The 19298-nt window shown below is 55.4% G+C and overlaps 1 protein-coding gene and 2 non-coding genes across 3 annotated transcripts; all 3 read right to left on the bottom strand.

The window, feature by feature from the left end:
* Window positions 1-2951: 2951 nt before the first annotated feature.
* TRNAS-CGA lies at window positions 2952-3033 on the bottom strand. The gene has a single exon. It is a non-coding gene; the product is annotated as a tRNA-Ser (tRNA).
* A 462-nt stretch (window positions 3034-3495) lies between these two features.
* Window positions 3496-3569, bottom strand: TRNAT-AGU. Its single transcript has one exon. It is a non-coding gene; the product is annotated as a tRNA-Thr (tRNA).
* Window positions 3570-4837: 1268 nt separating this feature from the next.
* PER1 (period circadian regulator 1) lies at window positions 4838-13711 on the bottom strand. The gene is made up of 22 exons (XM_007952237.2): window positions 13437-13711; window positions 13241-13339; window positions 12992-13146; window positions 12777-12898; window positions 12483-12684; window positions 12285-12336; window positions 11988-12130; window positions 11538-11616; window positions 11354-11460; window positions 11030-11183; window positions 10819-10927; window positions 10599-10730; window positions 10262-10367; window positions 10004-10175; window positions 9793-9923; window positions 9379-9561; window positions 8492-8734; window positions 7015-7619; window positions 6392-6578; window positions 6015-6204; window positions 5526-5676; window positions 4838-5116 (listed from the first exon to the last, which is right to left on the bottom strand). The coding sequence occupies exons 1-22, from the start codon at window positions 13709-13711 to the stop codon at window positions 4838-4840; spliced, it is 3876 nt and encodes a 1291-aa protein (XP_007950428.1).
* Between the last annotated feature and the right edge of the window lie 5587 nt (window positions 13712-19298).

The raw sequence follows: 19298 nt of genomic DNA, 5'->3' as shown, positions 1-19298 counted from the left end.
AGGCATGGATCATAGGCTAAAATGGTCTTTGCCAGGTTTCCCCACTGTAAAGTTATTAGTTTCCATTAGTAATTAATTTGTGGAAAGACACTAGGAATATCATTGCTATTTATTCCTCATCAAATATTCACTCACTGGTTTAGTAGCCACTGATGATTTCTGACTCCGTACCTTTATCTGTATTTATTTGTTGTGAGTTTACTGTAAGAGCCTTCCCTTTGTTCCCATGTATTTACTCTGTATGAACTTTGCATCTGTATTTTATTCATTGAATTATAATCCATCACAACCATCATTTGTTTTAATGCTCAAATTGTCCCAGATTTAGTCAATGGGAGTCCCTTCGAGCAAACTGCTGTATCTTTTTTTATATATACCTAGTAATCTTTGGGGAGCTCTGGTAGCATAGTGACTAAGACCCACCAGCCACTCCTCGGAAGGAAGGTTGGGCAATCCTACTTGCTTAGTGATACTGCCTTGGAAACCCAAGGAGGGGTCGCTATGAGTCGGGTTTGACTCGACGGCACTTAACAACAACAACAACAAGTAATCTTTAAGGACTGCTTTACTGCAAAAAAAAAAAAAAAAAAAGTTCCAAGATCATCTTGTAACCCCCCACTCCCAGACCTGGAATTTGTTTCAAGGAGTCCTGATTAATTTTAGCAGAGAATGGTATTTAGTAATCAAGATCTGAGTGCTTGGTGTGCTCCTTGTTACTGGCGTGCCATTACTTCTAGACTCTCTCAGTGGATAGAGCTAGGAAATAGATGTATGTGTATATACATTTATTTCTATATTTCTATACAGCCACTCCTCGGAAGGAAGGCTGGACAATCTACTTCCGTAGTGATACCACCTCGGAAACCCAAGGAGGGGTTGCTATGAGTTGGATCCGACTCGACAGCAGTGACTTTGGTTTTTGCTGTGGTTTACACATTAAAGGTTGGTAGTTTGAATTCACCCAGGAGCTCCACAGAAGAAAGATCTGACAATCCATTCCTATAAAAACTACAATTCTACCTGTCATATGGGGTTGCTTGCAATAAGGCCACACACACACAAAAAAAATTGACAGCACCCAACAACATACACATTGTTGTTGTGTGCGTTGAGTTGGCCCCAAGGCATTATCACCAGGGAAAAAGATTGCCATTTGCCTTCCGAGGAGTGGCTGGTAGGTTTGAACTGCCAGCCTTACTGGTTAGCAGTCAAGTGCCTCAGGCACTACACTACCAGAGCTCCCTACATAAACATTAAAAACCATGAATTAGTATTGGTATCTCATAGTGCCTAAGACACTTGCCTGCTAACCAGCCCGCTGGTGGTTCAAACCCACCAGCCACTCCTCGAAAGGAAGGTTGGGCAATCCTACTTCCGTAGTGATACTGCCTCGGAAACCCAAGAAGGGGTCGCTATGAGTCAGGTTTGACTCAATGGCACATAATAACAACAACAATCCCACTGGAAGATTTTGAAAGACAGACTGACAGAATCTGATAGAGGTTTTAAAAGGGTTATTCTGCCTGATTGATATATTGAGTAGACTATAACAGGACAAGGAACAAGAGTGATAGCAAGGGAATAATTTAGAGGCTAGTGCACTAATCCAGATGAGATGAGGGTGGCCTGATCTAGGGGTTTCGTGGTAAAGGTAATACTAAGTAAGCAAAATTTGGACAAACTTTAAATAGAAATTGCTGATTGATTTGATATGAAGAAGAGAAGCATCAGGGATGATTCTAAAGTTGTTAACCTCATCAACTGAAGGAGAGGGATTTCTATTTACTGAGATGGAAAGGTGAAAGAAAGGTGAAGCAGATTTTGTGGTAAACACCAGAAGTCTGGTTGGAACATTTTAAGTTTGTGATCCCTATTAGATGTGCAAGTGGAGATGATAAGTAGGCCACAGGATACATGTATCTGTTTATTCAGGGGAGATTTCTGGAGTTGGAGATCAAAAGTGTGGATACAAAGCCATGACATCAAAATAATGAAGACAGATAGCAAAGAGGTTGGAGAACTGAGTCTTGAGAACACTTCAACATTTAGAAACCCAGAAGATGAGGAACCAGCAAAGGAATCTGTGAATGAGCTGCTAAGGAAGGATGAGGAACAGAAGGATGAGGAGCCCTAGAAGGCAAAGTGAAGACAGTGTTTCCAGGAGGGGAGAGTAAGTATCTGTCAATACTACTCAGTAGTGATCAGTGGATTAAGCAACGTGGTCGTTGTTTGGTAACTTTCACAGGAGCAGATTTGATTAGGGGAGTAGGCAGCCTGATTAGAAAGGGTTCAAAGGATAATGGAAAGATGGAATTGGGGACAGTTAGTTTAGATCATTTGTTTTGTGGTAGACAGCAGCAGAGAACTGGAGCAGTAGCTGGAGGGGATGTAGAGTCAAGACTGCTTTTGAAAAGTCGATGGTGTAAGAAAGGGAGTGACACCCCTGAGTGGGCCAGAAGGGTTGGGAGATGCAATTAAGGGTAGGAGCTGGTGAGCTGGTTAGGTGGAAGGTTCATCACAGTAATGAGGGAAAGACAGAGTCCGTGGTTGGGAAACTCTTCAGAATGCTTTACTTTCTCTGTAAAACATCAAGTATATGAGGGAGAATGGAGTAGGAAAATGTAATGACTGCCAAGTAGCACTAAGGGACCATCTGAGCTTGGTGGAGTTAAGAAATGAAATTGGTAGCAAAAAGGCTTGCAGGTCACACAACCTTCAAAGGGGTTGGCAGGAGTCTGAGGCCCGCAAGAGGGCGCTCGCAGGTCGGGCCTGGATGATTGACAATATTTGGATCCTTGAGAGCTTCAAAATAAAGAAAGATATCAGTTGAGTGTTTGAAATAAATAAAGACGAGGGGCTGTCCAAGGGAAGGAAGTGCTAGGAGGGAAAAAAAAAAAAAAAAAACTGCTTTTCGCCCCAAGAAGGGTAACACGTGCTCTTAAAAGTACAGACGCTGTGAGCAGGATTCGAACCTGCGCGGGGAGACCCCATTGGATTTCGAGTCCAACGCCTTAACCACTCGGCCATCACAGCCGCATGCGACCTCGGCCCTGCGCAACTATAGCTGCCTATCAACGCGCCTGCCTCTCGCCGACCCCGCCCTCATCCTCTTGTTGTCTCGCGATTTCTGTGCGGTTGCGTTTGGATTCAGTAGCGCTTACCGCGCCTCATCTGTATCAGCTACCTGAGTGTCGGCCTTATTGTTCTCCCTGTCCCTCCCAAACCACAGTACGGCCACAACAAAATGAGTCCAAATTCGAATCTAGGTTCCCAAACAGTTTGGAGAAAGCAAGGAATTCCTCCACCTCACCACAGCTCACGGAACCGACCGCGTGTGTTGGCCTCCAAGACGCAGCCTTTTAATGGCGCACTGAAACGCAAGCCCAAAGAGGGGTTGCTTTGGTAAGAAGAAGAATCTATCGAATTTGGTGACAGAAAGAGGAGTCCAGAAATGCATTCTCTCCGCAGCAATAATATACTGCTTCTGTGGGGCCCAGGCACCGCTGGGATTCGAACCCAGGATCTCCTGTTTACTAGACAGGCGCTTTAACCAGCTAAGCCACGGCGCCGGCGAAGGCGGGCCCTGACTAGGGCTAGATCAGCTCTCAATGGCCGCAGTAAACGGAAACCGTGGAACGTTTATTGTAGGTTCCCCTTCACCTTTCCAGGGTTAATGCGTCCCGCTCGCTCCGCCCCTCCCTTCTCCCATATTCTTGGGGGCCAAAACGATCATGAATGGGTTCAGACCCCACGTTCCTTAGACACCTATGGTGATCTGAAGCGCCCTCTCCTGTAGCGATTAAAAAGCTAAACACCCTCTACTGCCTCCTAATAATACCCTGGGATATAATAGGATTCCCCCACCCCCACCCCCGCCCCGGGGTTGCAGCTCGCAGAAGCTCTTGGCCACAAGTTGCTTCTCATCTCTCCTTCAAAGGACAAACTGGCTGCGAGAATGTTCGAGGTGAGAATAAGGTTTGAGCTTGGTGTGTATACAGCAGGCTTAGCAATGCCCTTCTTCAGCTGGAAAGGGTGTGGGGAGAAGAATAGGGATTGTCAGGGAATGGAATTGCCCACCCTTATACTGCCTCGGAAACCCAAGGAAGGGTCACCATGAGTCGGACATGACTTGACGGCAAATAACAACAGTAACCTACCAGGCACTACGTTAAGCACCTCCCTATACCTCCACAGTTCCCCTCACCCAACCCCAAAACTTCACTCCAGAGTCATTTTTTTTTTTTTTCTTTTTTGTATTACAAAATAACAGACACAATATCAAAAACACAAATGCCATCGGTAGAGGGTACAGCTGAGAACACCTGGGTCCCATCTGAGGGGCAGCACCAGGGACTCCATGGTCCACCAACTTCCTCCACCCTGGAGCAGCTAGGGGTCTAGACCCCTGGGTCCTGCTTGGGTCTCAGGCCCTCCCTCACCCCCTCTTCCCTCCCTCTGGGTTAGGAGGAGGAGGAGGTGGAAGAAAGGGCTGTCTCCCCCAATAAATAAGTGCAGCCCCAACCCTCAGGGACCGGAACTTGGGCTCAGCTGGGATTTAGAGAGATCACTTCAGCAGCTTGTCAGCAACCTTGTCCAGGGGAGAGGATGCTTCACCAAGGGGAAGGATTGAGGCTGAGTGCCACCCTCTCTCTATTCCTTCAGAGGAGGCCAGGAGGCAGCCTGGATTCTGGGCTGGTGATGGGGGTCCGGCCCCCTACAGCAGGAAAAGCTGGGGCAGTTTCCTATTGGTTGGTCCGGCCACAAATGAGTTCTGAGAGTTGGGACACTGGAGTAAGGAAGCCTCTTACAGACTCCCAGAGTGGCCCCAAAATGGAATCTAGCTGGTGCCATTTTCCTGGGCAGGTAAGGCTGGACTGGATGAGCTCTCACCTTGTTCCTCCTCCTCCATGGCCAAGTCCTGAGAGCATGAGAGCCTGGCCCCAGCTTGGGACCCAGACTCCCCTCCCCCCTCCCCCTCCCCTCCTCCATCCTCACCACCACCACCCTCGCCTCCACCCTCTTCCATGGGCTCCAGCCCCAGTACATCCAGCTCCGAAAAGAGTGGGTCATCAGAGTGGCCGAAGTCTCGGGTGCTGCTACCACAGTCCACACAAGCCTTATGGAAGGAGACAGAGGACAAGGCAGTCAAGGCAGGGTTCTTGCCACTGATGCACCAGTCCCCACCTTCACCTCTAGCCCAAAACTGTTCCCAAAATGTACTCCCAAGAAACACCAGTCCACACAGATGCACCTCAGCAAGAGAAGCCTCGGGTTCAACAGGCTGGAAAATGCTTTAGACCCTGTACCCAGATCCACTATGGAAGTAGTCATGGTGAGCAAAGGAAAGGCTCAGAGAAGTTCTGCAAAGACTCATGTGGTTTAACAGTACATTAAGCAGCAGCATGCTTAGTGGAATTAACATCCTTCAAAATTAATGATTAAAGGTCACTGAGGATATCAACCCTTAGCCTATACCCCTTTATCCTGAGTTCAAGTCTTCCTCTGGCCCCGACTTTTCCTCTCACCAGCACATCAAGGGCTCGAGGCAGCTGGCCCTTCCGGACCCAGGAGTGCACAGCACCCAGTTCCCTCCGCTGGTCCTCCGAGAACCGAGGTTGCTGCTTCTGCATGGCCCGGAGCCGTGCTCGGTCCTGCTTCAGCACAGAGGCCACATCCCTGCCCAGGGAAGAGGTGCAAAAGGCAGAGGCTGGGAGCCAGAGCCTGGACCAGGACCCACGAAACTAGCATTCTTCCTCTACCGCCAACTCCCCACCCACTACCGCTGTGACACGCCTTCCTGCTATGGGTGTTCAGGACTCCAAGACAGGAACCCTGCCCTCAGCCTGGAAGGAATAATGACGGGGCTCCAAGGGGCAGGGAGTAGGATGGGCATCCTAGGGCAGAGCCAGCTCCAGAGGAAAAAAAACCCAAGTTCAGCGGGGGAGTGACCTCAGTAGCCTGGCCTCCCACTACCTCTGATGGGGATGCTGTGGGGGGCTTCTCAAACTCCTCACCTGGAGGGCACCTGATAGGTCATCATGACATGCTGGTCAGCGTTGGCCATGAGCAACCAGATAGGATCCTGGAGCACATACTTCATGACCTGGTCCCCGGGCTCAGGCCTGGCCTGGGCCGACCCAGCCTCCGCTTCAGAAGAGTCTATGCTGCCGAAGTACTTGCTTGTGTGGCTGCTCTGACTGCTGCCTGTGAGGCACAGGGGAGGGTACAGGCCACAGAGTCAGAGAGGCCAGCACTCCCACCCCATCCCGGAGCCTCAGAGAGTCTCCCCCCCAAGGCCACGTGCCCAGGTTGCTCGGTCAAGAAGGGGCCTGGCCTCCCAACTCCCCAACTGCTGGCCTGCCCTGGGAGCCACTGGTGAGCGGGCACTCACGAGTGATGCTGGCCGACGTGCTGCCCCCCTCGTGGGAGCCCGAACCAGACCCAGAGCCCAAGCCAGAGCCCAGGGAGCCTGAAGCGGCAGAGCCCGTGCCGGAGCGCGAGTCCTCTTGCAGCAGCAGCTCTAGCAGGTCACTGGAGCCCGACAGTGCATCCTGATTGGAGGACTCGGTCACCTCCGCCTGCGGAGGGGGGAAGGGTTAAGGGATCAACACCTAGGCTTCCTGCTCATCAACTGCTTTCACCGGGGATGGGGGCACCCAACCCAAGCGGTCCTCGTTGCCCAGTGCCTGACAAGATGAGAGAGCAGACAGCTGCAGAGGGACAGGGACAGGATTTCAGCCCTGCCCAAGTGGCAGGTGGGCTCTCAGAAGTTCCTGGGATGTCCCTGCCGCCTGTCAGACAGGACTGTCCCCATTTCACAGATAAGGCAGCTGATTTTTGCTCTTAGGGACAGTTGGTGTCTCCCAGCCTGTGATACCATCTCCTAGAGATGAGGGCAGCAGCCAGGCGGAGGGCAGGGAGAAGGGACCACAGACAAGCAGTGATGGGGAGGAAAGGCTGCAGTGCCCCAGGGCAGGGGCTAGAGAGAGGGTGCAGTGGGGGCTCAGTGCTCACCAGTCTGGTCTCTGGCTCGGAAACCTCATTGGGAGGTGGGGGCCCGGCACTGCTCCCAGGGCCCCCAGCAACCGCACCCCCCTCAGCACGAGGGGGCTCCTCAAGCTGCAGCAAATTTAGCTGGAGAGGGGAGCTGCATCTCGAGTTGAAAAGTGGCGAGTCCGGACGGTGGGGAGGGCTGGGGGGCAGTGGGGGCAGGGACGGAGAAGGGGAGTGGGAGGCAGGGGTAGTAGGCCCCTCAGCGGGGGCCTGGGGTACCCCATAGGGATAGCTAGCGGAAGTAGGGAATAGATAGTTAGGGAGCACCAAGGCCACCATTGGAGTCACCAGGGGTGCAGGGAACGCTGCAGGGGGCACAGAGGTGGGGGCAGAGGGCAGAGGTGGAGGGCCTCCTCGGGGGGAGAATACTGACAGGGGGTACGGTTGGACCACAGCTGAGAAGGGGGCAGTAGCTGGTGGGGGTGGCCAAGGGGCAGACGATGGAACAGGTGAGGGATGGGAGGCGTAAGGGGCTTGAGGCCGGGAGGCCTGGTGGTGGCGTGAGCGCTTGGCTTTGGATCGGCAATGGTGTCGACGGCCAGGGGCTACGGGGCCATGGTGGCAGCCTGTGGGGAGAGACTGGGGTTAGTGAGGACCTCAACCTCAAGATTAGCACCTATCACCCCCACTGCCCTGACACTGACCAGGGAGAAGGGAAGCACAAGCCCCACAGACACTATGGTTTCCCAGCCCATATAGGCCAGAGGAGACTCAGGAATGTGGGGGGAACCTTCAGGGAAGAATCACAGGAGGCAGGGACAAGGGGATTTATTGAGAAAGGACGAGAAAGGAAAGGTTACATGAGGGGTCATGGGAGTGTGCAAAAAACAGGCACACTGGCAGATGGAAGGAGACAGATTGAGTCCACGGATGAACAGGCAGGTGGCTCCAGTCCATCACCAAAGTCACACAGGCACTGCCCACCTAGGTGCTACTTCCTGCCTGGTGAGGCCACGCTCTGCCTAGCTCTTGGTGAAGTGAAGAGGTGGGCATGAGGCAGAGGAGTAGAAAAGCCCAGTCCTGCAACCGTTGCCTGCAGGGACCTTCCATCTACCCTTGAACCCAGAGAGTTGTCCCGGACCTCTGCCTGTCTTTGGCCCCAATCAATTCAGATCTCTTATCAGCAACTTAGTCTTAAGTGGGAATACTTCTTGCCCCTGCCCTGGCCAGGGCTGAAGCAGCTTACCTGGAGCAGAGCACCTCTGCCTGCCCATCTCAGTCCCACTCCCCCAGGCTGCCCTCCTCTGGCTATAGCCCAGAACCCTAGCCTAGTGGGGAGAGGCCAGCAAGGGGCCTGTCCCCAGGCAAGGCCCCAGTGGGAGAGGCAGCACTAGCCTGGGTCCCTGGTGTGAAAATGTCTCCCTGAGGAGACCCTCACCCTAACAGTCTGGTCCTAGACTGAGCAGAGGGCAGGTTTAGGGAGGTCCTGGGTGGCTACCTCGCTCGCCAGGGGCTGATGGTGCCATGGAGGAGCCATTGAGCACACGCAGCTTGCCAAGGTCCCGGAAGCGGCTGAGGAAGGCCTGCTCCTCCTTCTGTGTGTGCAGGGACAGCACGGCCTTGGTCAGGCCCACTGGGCGGTAGGCATCTGGGACCGGGTCAGGGACTACCGAGGGACTGGGGGCCGGGCTAGGGGCCGGGCCCGGGGCCAGGCTAGGCAGATCCTCCATCATGATGATGTCTGAGAGAAGTGAGATGGGGAGAAAAGGGTCACCTCAGTGGTCAATACCATACTCTCCACACCACAGCATCCCTGTCCAAAAGCTTGGCCCACCCCTGGCCCTGAGCTCTGCGTCCATTTCTTGGCCACCTCCTTGCCAAGGGCTGGCCCTGGGCCCTCTCTTCCATGCAGAGTTGACCCAGGAAGAGAGATGGTGCTCAGTCCCCTCCAGTGGCTGGTACCCACCAGGCAGCCACTCTGGGATGACACCTCCCCTGCCCTCACTGGAAGGGAAGCCCACCCCTTACCCTTCCCTTACACGTATGGAAGCTCAATATCCAAAGACCCTTCAGGGTCTGGTCCTAGACTGATGCCTGAGGGGCATTCGACATTCCTCCAGAAACTCTGTGCTCAGCAGCTTGAAGTTGAACCCCCCACCCCATACTTTATGTTTGAACTGATAAAAACAATACACAAAGCAGGACAGGGGGAGGGCAAAACAGCAAAGGACGGAAGGGGCAGAAAGCAAGCAGCATAGCCCCAAGATGAGAGAGAGGCCTCCTTCTCTCCATGAGGGCTGGACGGGGAGGATAACGCAGGCAGGAGGGGGCTCTGGCTGTGGGACCAACGGCACCGGGCACTGCCTCCTCGCTCCACGCCCATACCCGACTCCGGGGGCTTCTTGTCTCCCACATGGACGATGGTGGAGCTGAAGCTACACTGACTGGTGACGGACACCACACTCTCCGCCTTATTGGCCAGGGCGAGCGGGCTCAGGGTGCCTCCCACCACCGGCTCCTTCCGTGGGGCGGCCCCCTCCCCAGACAGCAGTGCCGCCGCCGATGGATCTGTGCAGAGAGATGGCGCCAGTTACCACCCCAACCCCCAAAGGGCAGGGCAGGAGAGGGGAGCCCAGGAAGGAGGGGGCGGGGCTGACTGGAGGCAGCAGAGTGGAGATCAGGAGGCTGGGAGGGGAGCAGGGCAGAAAAAGGGGGACCCCAAGGCAGAAGCATAGAGACAAGAGGAGGCCACCAGGCCAGGGTGGGGTCGTGGGAGCAGGGCATGTGCTGGGTCGTTACCTTTTCTGGCCCCCGCAGGGACGGGACCTGGTCTCTGCCTGTCATCATCGGAGGCAGAGGAGGCAGTACAGGAGGAGGAGGAGGCACACTTGCGCTTGGCTGTGCTGGGGATGTTGCAGCTCTCCAGGTACCTGGAGATGCACCAGACTGGCATGAGGACAGGGTCTGGGGTGGGCCAGGGCCAGGGCCCGAGTGGGAAGAGGCCAGGTACCTGAGGATGCTGTCCAGGCAGTTAATCTGCTGGTAGGAGCACGTGGAGGTTTCCTTCCTCTCAGCTTCCTCAGGGGCCAAGGCTACTGGGACATGGACTGGGGCAGGAGCTCCCTCCAGCTCTGGCCCTGGGGACTGGCAGGGGAGGGTCTTGGCCTTGAACGTGCCTATAGCTGGGGCAAAAAGGGGAAAGGTGAATGGACTGGGAGTGAAGGTCAGTGTCCCTCTCACTCTTCACCCACACCCTCAGCCAACTCACCAGGGAGGCGAGGCCGGGGTGGAGGCCGGGCCCGAGATTCAATAAAAAGCTGCTGCCCCTGATGCTTCACCAGATGCACGTCCTTACAGATCTGCTGGAAGGTCACCTGTGAGATACAGACGGGTTACGAACGGCACTGGGGGCTGGCCAGCATTGGGGACCAGCGGCCCAGTACAAGAAGGTACCAATGAGAAGACAGAGAGACCATGGAGGAGGCAGGACAAGAAGAGAAAGGTGGGGAGGACAAGGCAAAGCTGCCCTGGGATTAGCAATGCTGACGCAGAGGAAGATGGGGGGAAGTAGGAGACTAGAGGGCGAGGCAGAGACAGTCACTCACCGGGGCAGGAGGCCCAGGCCCCTCAGCGTCACCCCCATTGCTATCACTGGAGGAGCCAGGGCTGAGGAGAGGTCCTGGGGAAGTCACAGGGCCAACTCCACAGAGCCCCGTGGGGCTGGAGCTATGCACAGGCTGAGGAAGGGAGAGGAATAGGTTAGGTAACTGGAGGCCTGCTCACTATGCTGCCCTCACTCCCAGGCACCCTCCCGTCAGCTCTCACCTGCAATAGCAGGCGGTGGATTTGCTCTGATAGCTCCTGGATATCAGGGTCCAGGGACAGAGCTGGGCTGGGGGCCGGGGGAGTGAACACGTCTTCATTCAGAGGTGCCCTGTGTGGTGGGGAAGGGTGAGTCAGGCCCTGTCTCCAGTCCTGCCTGCTGGGCACTGCCCCCCCCCGCCCCAGTGCCAGGTCAGGGGCATGACCCACTTACGTGCGCACTTTGTGACGGCCTAACACAAAGGCCACCTTGCGGCTCCAGGGGTGCACGAAGCCGGCCCAGCTGGTGTCCATGGTGACGTACTCCCCATTACGGGCACAGAAGCGAATAGGGGAGTGGTCAAAGGGCTGGCCTGCCAGCTGGAGAACTGGTAGCAATGGAAAATGAGGTGGAAGGTCAGTGGGAGGCAGAACTGGATCAGACGGAAGCCACCCACGAGAGACCCAGGAGACCGAGGCACCTAGACACAACGCCCAGGGCAGCCGTTACGTAGCCCCAGGGACAGGCAGGGAAGGAGGGCAAGTGACGGAAACTCACTCTTCTTGTGGATGGCGAGCATGAGGGGTCGGTCCTCAGGATGTAAAAACAGAAGCACAGGGGCCCCGAGGAGGTCCTGGGGTAGGTAGCCCAGCAGTGGGGCAGCCCTGAAGCGAGAGGAGGTATCAGTGCAGCCATGGCCTCAACCCTGGCTGATCCCCTTTCCTCCAGGTCCTGACCTCACCTCTCATCCACATCCTGGAAGAGGCAGCTGGGTGTGTGCCGAGTGGTGAAAATTCTTTTTTCAGGAGGGATCCGGGGAGCTGAGGCGCAGAAGACGTGGTCATTAGGTTTCATCTACAATGGCCTAGCTCCTTAGCCTTCCACTGGCTGTCAACCCTCCCAAAGCTCTGCTTTGGGCCTATGGCCTACAAAAATGGTTTGAGCCATTCCTGTTCCTCATAGCAGAAACAGAACAAACCAAAACACTTTGCTTTGCCATTCCCTAGCTCCAGGCTCTTATCCAACTTCACCTGGAAGGGGGCTCAGACCCGCCGCCCTTAAATACTTTCTTCTGTCCCAAAATTCTAAGAGACTGAGGCATGCTTCTAGCCCTACCCCCTGCTCCACTCCCAGCCTAGAGGAGGTACCCTCTGCACAGCACCCCCACCGGCCAGGCTTGGGGCCAGCCCACCTTCGTAGCCCGAGTGGACACGCTCTGCAATGAGCAGGCAGCACGGCTGCGCAGGGGCGCCCTCCGAGACGCGGATCTTGGTCACATACGGAGTAAGACGGAATGGCTGGTACCGAGGGCCTGGGTCCCGGTCAGGACCTCCACTAGCAAGGGAGAAACAGGGATCAACATCTTTTAGTGGTGAGCTACCCACCCCTCTAAACTCAAGGTCAAAGCCTACACAGAAAAGGCAAAGGAAGGGGGGTGGTGGCAAGGATGAGCGAACCAAAGAACCTGCCTCCACCAGCTCCCACCTACCTGATGCGACAAAAGACAGACTTTTCCTGGGTAAAGTCCTTGAGGCCTGAACCTGGGATGGACCAAAAGGGTGGTGAGCACAGACCCCTCCCCTCTCCCCAGGCTGAGAACCCAGCAAGGGAAAGCCTAGGTCCCTGGCTTCTCACAGAAGCTCCCTGGGGCCCCCCATCCCTCCTCACAAGCCCTTAGGCACCTCACCTGCCGAGGCCCCAGTGCCCCAGGTGGGCAGGCGAGATGGGACAGTAGAACCATAGAAGACACCCACATCCTGGGGTGCCAGGAGCTCTGAGAAGCGGGCACCCCGGAACACATCCTGCTTGCAACGCAGCAGGACACCTGCCTGCTCCGAAATGTAGACAATGCGACCCGTCAAGAAGGAGACAGCCACCGAGAAGGTATCCTGGGCAGGAGGGTGAGAGCGAGAGCAGGTTCAGGAGTGGTGGGCGTGGGGATGAAGGTACATCAGGATGGAGAGCCCAGGCTGCTGCTAACCTGGTTGCGAAGCGTGTACTCAGACGTGATGTGCTCCAGCTCCTCCAGAGTATAGGTGGACATGTCCATGGCACACGGCTCGCCCTCCTCCAGGCTCCACTGCTGGTAGTATTCCTGGTTGGCTGCAGAGTGAGGGCAGGGGGAACACACAGTGAGAAGACTTTCCAACACCAGTCCACCAGTTGGCCACTGCCCTCATGGCAAGCACCACTCACCCTGCACCTGCTTGACACAGGCCAGTGCGTACTGCAGCGTGGCCAGGGTCCCAGAGCGGCCCTTGCCCCGGCGCTCTGGCGGCAGTCGAAGCTTGAGCTCCCTCAGGGCCATCATGAGTTCCTTCTGGGTCCTCGCCCGCGCTGACTGTTCACTGCTGCAGGATCCACAGGGGGGGAGGAGGGACAGGCATTAGCCCCAAAGCCTGGCCCAGGGTCCCAGTCCTCTCCCCCAGCTCTCATCCCATGCACCTGCAGCCACTCGTAGATGGGTTGTCCTGCTCCGAGCTGGCACTCAGGAGGCTGTAGGCAATGGAACTGCTAGGTGGGGATGGACTCTGAGAATTTGTGCTAAGAAAGAAGAAGCAACAGGCCCAGATGAGGGAAAGGAGGCTGGCAGGATGCTCACAAGACCACTCCCAAGCCCTGTAATACCACCCCCACACACCTCTTGCTGCTCTCAGTGGTTTCCAGCAGGGCTGAGTCCTTGCCATTGCCGGAGGAGGAGCTATGTGAGCTCCGCTGAGATGCGCCCCTGGACTCAGGACCATTGGATTCATTGCCGCTTGAACCGTTGCTGTTGGCATCCGTGTCATCAGCCAGGCCAGGGCCTGGGCAAGGCCGATGCTGCGGGGGCCCAGGGGATGGGGACCCTCCAGGGCAAAAGGCATCCCCAGGTCTGGTGTCCCCACCCGCATCAGCCCCTTCTAGGGGGCCACTCATGTCTGGGGCATGGGGAGGACACGAAGAGAACAGGGAAGGTGGGGAGGCCACCACGGATGCACAAGGAGGCCAGGAGGCCTGACTGAGGGAGTGAGGTGGCAAACCTAAGACTCTGAGAACTGAGCAAATTGATCACAGCCAGTACCTGCAAAAAGAGAACAGGAAGGAAAACTTGGAGTAAATGAGCTGCTAAGTTCATAGTACATGCTTGCTTCACTCACACCACTCAATGCCTGCTCTCCTGCTCCTAGTACCCAGGCTTGGGGCTTACAATAAGATGCCTGAAACTGTCCCCATAGGGGGCCACAAGAGGGAAGGGGCCTCCCTTGGGCCCTCCTCCACATCTGCCAGCCTGGTCTGGGTAAGCAGAGCCTAAACGGTCGACTAGGTGGTCTACAGTTATTGGTCAAAGACTAGCTAGCTACTTCCCATCCGCGAGTTCCCATCAGGCCTTCACTCTATTGGGGTTCTAAGGCCTCGGAGCAGGGGGTGATCTAGCCGCCTCCTATATTTAGGCCTCCGGGCTAATTTTATCCGGGGGAGGCACCACCCCCGCTGCACATGCGCACTGACATGCGCGGCCCCACCACGCGCTTCCGCCGCCGCCGCGGTCGCCAGGGAAACCGACGTCAGCAGCTGAGCTCAGCGGTTGCTGGGGGACCACAGGAGGGAGGGAGGGAGGGGCGACCCCTCCCCCATTTGCTGGCGGAAGCGGGGTAAAGACCCACTCGCACACTGGCAGTCGTGGCCGTGGGTCATCCACCCCTAGCATATATCCCCCGTCCCTGGACCAGCAGCCGTGTGAAGAGGGGTGGCCCATCGGGGTTCCGGGAGCCGTCCCTGGACTTCTCAGGGCGAAAACACAACTGCCACTGCTCTCCACGCAAAAGCCCTCCAGATTGGCTCTGCCTTGAGTCTCAGTCATTCTGGCCGAGACAACACAGCCTTTTTCTCTCTAGCCCCTGCCCCCACTCCTTGCTCCCATCAAGGACCCAAGAATCTAGAGTCCCCTAGTTCTGTGACCACCACCTTGCCTCTCTCCTCATCCAAAGCAAACACACTCAGCCTGAGCAGAGGCCGCACAAAACCATTGGAACATTCTTCCCCTGCTACCCGTCCAACCACACCCCCGCCCCAGAGCATTTTCTAAGCGCCAGGAGAAAAGGGAAGGCTGTGGCCAAGAGCAGGAACTAGCGCCGGGAACGGGATGTTCCAGCCCGAACCAGGCTGACATCACGGCCGGCGCGGGGCCAGAAACTGGAGAGGAGAAGGTGGGGAGCGCCTAAAGCTTGAAGGGGTCTTAGTGTGGGGGCAAAACCCGGGACCCCGAGCGATGAGGACAGATGTAGGGGGCATGCCCGCAGAGGATCTGGTGTGGGGCTCGGAAGGATGGGAGCGGGTGTGTGTGGGGGGAAGAGCAAAGCTGGAGGGACGTAAGGCGGTCAGGAGTGCAGACACCCGGTGCAGGTTGAGAAGGTACACCTAGGTCCCTGAGGACAGATAGGAAGTGGGCAGAGGCAAGGGAGGAATGAGGAGGATTTGTGCGCTATGTGAGCTGGGGGGCGATGGTCCGGCTCCGAGCCGGAGACTGACTCCAGAGTGGACATAGAAATGCCTACCTGGCCGCGCGAGCGCCCTCCAACCGCCTGCCCGCCGCTGTTCTAGCTCGCAGGAGAGTGGAAAAGCTCTATGGGGCCGAGAGGCGGGTTGCATAATGCCAGGCTTTGCCCCTCATTGGCCCCCTGCCGGCAGAGCCGCAGGCCCCGCCCCCGATTGGCTGGGGATCGCGTCCCAGCGCTTGATTGGCTACTGGCCCCAGCTGAGGTCAGGGCTGTGTCACACACACGGGCGCACGTGGAGCTGGGTGCTGGCACTGGGCTGAAGGGCCCCAGACACCGCCCAACCCATGGGCGCAGGACGCCTTGCACAGGGAATAATGGAAGGGAGGTGAGAGGAGGTAAGCTGCCTCTCAGGGAAAATGGCCCACATTCGGTGCTAAAGAAATGCCTGGTTCCTGAATTAAACAGCATTGCAAAATAGGACACTTTGGTCTTGACAGGGGTAGGGAAAAGGAATGCAGACCCTGGATAAGATGACTGGTCCTGGAGGGGAGTGGGAGAGGCAGAAATTTGGCTTGGCCTTTCCTAAGTTCTCCTTCTGAGCCTAACCATCATAATGATACCCTTTTACCCAGCCTCTTCCTCTGACACTTCAAATCCTGCCCACAGGTGGGAGGAGGGCAACTGAGAGTCCACGTGTGATGCGTGGGGGCAAACAATAGAAGGGACAGCCAGAGCCAATAGAGACCATGAAGGGAAACAATGGCTACAGCTCTGTGGCCAATCAAAGAAAAGGTCTCCAGGACAGTCTAAGTGGTGACTAGTGTAGCACTTCTCTCCTGTGGATGCAGCTACCCACAGTCAGGGCTGTCCCAAAAGTGGGGGCCAGGAAATTAGGACTGCAGGATGATAGAAGTGGCTGGGAAAAAAGGCTAACTGGGTCCTTGACACAGAAAGGTAGAGTCGCAGGGCTTCAGATCCCCACCACTGAAAGAGAAAGCCAAGATTCAGGGACCACTATAGCAGAGGCCTTATCTGTCTTGTTCCCTGTATCCCTAGCACTCAGGGAAGGACCTGGCACATGGTAGCTGATCATTTCGTCATTAACAAGGAGAGACAGCGATGAGGGAAAGAGCTTCAGCAATGAAGAAAAGGCTAGATTTTTTTTTTTTTTTTTTAAGTGCAGGAGCAGAATGCTGAGTCCTAGAAAGAAAATAGGGTCTTGATTTGGGTGAATAAAGCTCCAGTCTGGACCCAGGAGAGCTGCATTACTCAGTTCCTTTCATTTGATTTCCAGGATTGTGATGCGTAGTAGCGCTCAGGGCTCCCTGGATGTGGGTGGCAAGTGAAGAGGCCCCCAAGCTGCTGCTGACATAATCAGCGGTGGGTGCATTCCCCTCACTGTCACATGGCTTTAGCTTTCTTAACAATGGTGTTCCCCATGGAGTGGGGCTCGGAGGAGGGCTCAGTGGAACAGCTGGGATACAGAGCCATTATAAAATAACCCATAACGACCAAAGCAGAAAAACACAGTGAAAACAAAGGATAGGAGCCTAGATGCTCAATCTCCTCTCCTTAAAACTGTTTCCCCCAATTCACATACTTACTGCTCCCCCTCGACTGTAGACCCATCCCTTGTCTCATTTTCTAGAGAAGAAACATCCTTTTTCTTCTTCTCCAGCTCTCCTCAGGGATTGAAGTGTGATCTTCTTTCCCCAACCTGCCTCAGTCTCTCCTGACCTGGGCAGGCCTCGCTCTCCCAATTCCACCTCCATATCTATGTTTTGCAAAGGCTGGAGGAGGGTCGAGCACTCCAGCGGCCCCCACCTGCTCCCAAGGCCTTGGCTGTCCTCCCTCACGGTCCCCACAGTAACCAAGCCCTGCTGCCGTCAATGGAGGAGAGGGGGCGGGAGACAGTAGTGATGTCAAAGCAGAGGAAGGGGGCGGGGCTAGGCAGCAGGGGAATGTGGGGCAGGGAGGCTGGAGAGGCAGCGGTTTGGGAGGCGGCCAGCTCGAGAGGGCGGCGGCCAGTACACTTAGGAACATCATGTTCTCTTGGCTGGTGGCCCAGGACATGCACCCAGCCTGGGCGCCTCCCCCGGCCCAAAGTCAGCCTTCCTGTCCCAAAGCCAGATTCCTGGAGAGACGATTAGGAGGAAGGGGTCCTCCCAACACACTCGCAGCCTCCCTCCCTTCGCTTGTTCCTGCAGCTTCTGGCACTGGCTGCCTCCTTCTCCCAAACTGTCCATATTTGCTGGCCCGATGCCAAAGAGTCAGGGCGGGGAAAGTCGGAGGCCCAGGTTCTGCGAGACAACACGTACCTTTGCTCCCTCCCAGAGGCCCCCCTCAGAGCCTGAATCGCTTATTACCATGGAAGCGGAGGTGGGAGGGGCAGGGAGGAGGGGAAAGGGTCTAGTATGAGGAAATCAACTGGGACCGAGCAAATGGCCCAGCCTGGGGCCTGGATCCTGGGAGAGGACTAGGAGAAGGAATGAGAGAAGTTGGGCTGCAACTTTAGGAGCAGAGTGAAATGGGGAGGGAGGCACCAAAAAGACTTGGGAATGTGAGAATAGTTCCCCGACATAACATTCACATAAATCTCTCATTCTGGCACTGTTGTTTTGTGAGAAAGAAGAGTAAGGCCTTACAGCCATTTTTTTTCAGCTACAGTTTTTTGAAAACATGACCCAGGCACTGTGCTACACACCGTATATACATGATTTTATTTCATTCCCTTAACACAACCCCATGAGATGAGTAGTATTATTCCCATTCCCTAAGGCCCAGAAGTTACTAAACTTGCCTCAATTGTCTGTCTCATAGTATGTTCTCAGTCTTTTTACAAAAGGAACCTCGGGTTCAAATCTGAGTTCTGATAATGACTTGTCATTCTGGCTTCTTACCCTCCAGAAACCTGTGAGATATTACCCAACCCCTAAGCTGCACCCCAGCATTAAGGAACCCAGGCCTCTCAAATTGTAAGCCAATTCATAGTTTCTGGAACACAGACCAGTGCCTCCTCCTTCTTGGGTCCCACCTGGAGACATTCAGTTTGCACTCCCCACACCCTTCTAAGCATCATACCCCAGTTCTTACATGCTCACAAAGTCTTTGAGATCATTCCAGCAGCCAGCAACCCCAATGCTTTCCTAGAAACCCCACTCCTCACTCTCTCACCTTACTCCACTTTACCACCACAGGCCTGGTTATTTGTACGGGTAGATAACAGAACATCCGATTGGTGCCTCCTCTCACCCAGCAGATCAGGAAGACATGTGCATAGGCAATCTGCACAAACCCTAGCTCCATCCACCCCCTCAATTCTTCACAGTTGCTCTCCCATCCCTACCCCAAGTCTGCCTCTCAAGCCCAATTCCTCTCTTTTACATGTGACTAAGACACTCAAGAAGTGACATGACTGGATCAGGGTCAGAAAAATCATCACACCACACTTTCTCAAGTCATCTTGTCAACCCTTTGGTAGTCTCCTCCCTACCCTACCAGAACCCCCGCGTCTCTCAAATACGCAGCACCTCCTCAAAAGGCCATGCATTGGAACATCCCCCACCAGCTCTTACAGATCCCGTCCCCATATCTCTCTGAAAGGGACCTCAGCTCCCTCAGATGGGCAGAGGGCTTCCGAGGCCTCCCCTGGAGGCAATCAGGGTCCACCCTAAGGCAGTGAACGATCAAATGAAAAACGCCTACACCCGTTTTTCCAGAGTTGTCTGAGTCCCCGGCCCCTATTCACCACAACCATAGCGTTCTCACCACGGCGTTCACGCATTTGTACATCCCCCCGTTCCATTAACATCCCTTGTAACCGAACACAGCTCCCAGGAAAAACCGATACCGACTGCTCCATCCCGACCCCCTGGACACTCACCGCTCCGCGCGCTAAGAGTTCAGTTTCCTCCCAAGTGGGACCAAAGCAAAGTCTGGTTTCTCCAGCCCCGCCCTTCGGGCAGATTGCCACGCCCCCTAAGTTTATTGGCCTAAGGGTGGCGACCCATGCCCCGCGCCGCGTG

The sequence above is a fragment of the Orycteropus afer genome, unplaced genomic scaffold, assembly GCF_000298275.1.
Source record: "Orycteropus afer afer isolate SDZICR_OR568_19922 unplaced genomic scaffold, OryAfe1.0 scaffold00330, whole genome shotgun sequence".
NCBI classification, from domain to species: domain Eukaryota; kingdom Metazoa; phylum Chordata; class Mammalia; order Tubulidentata; family Orycteropodidae; genus Orycteropus; species Orycteropus afer.
Note: the sequence above shows the minus strand (reverse complement) of the source record. Positions and strands in the feature narration are given on the sequence as shown.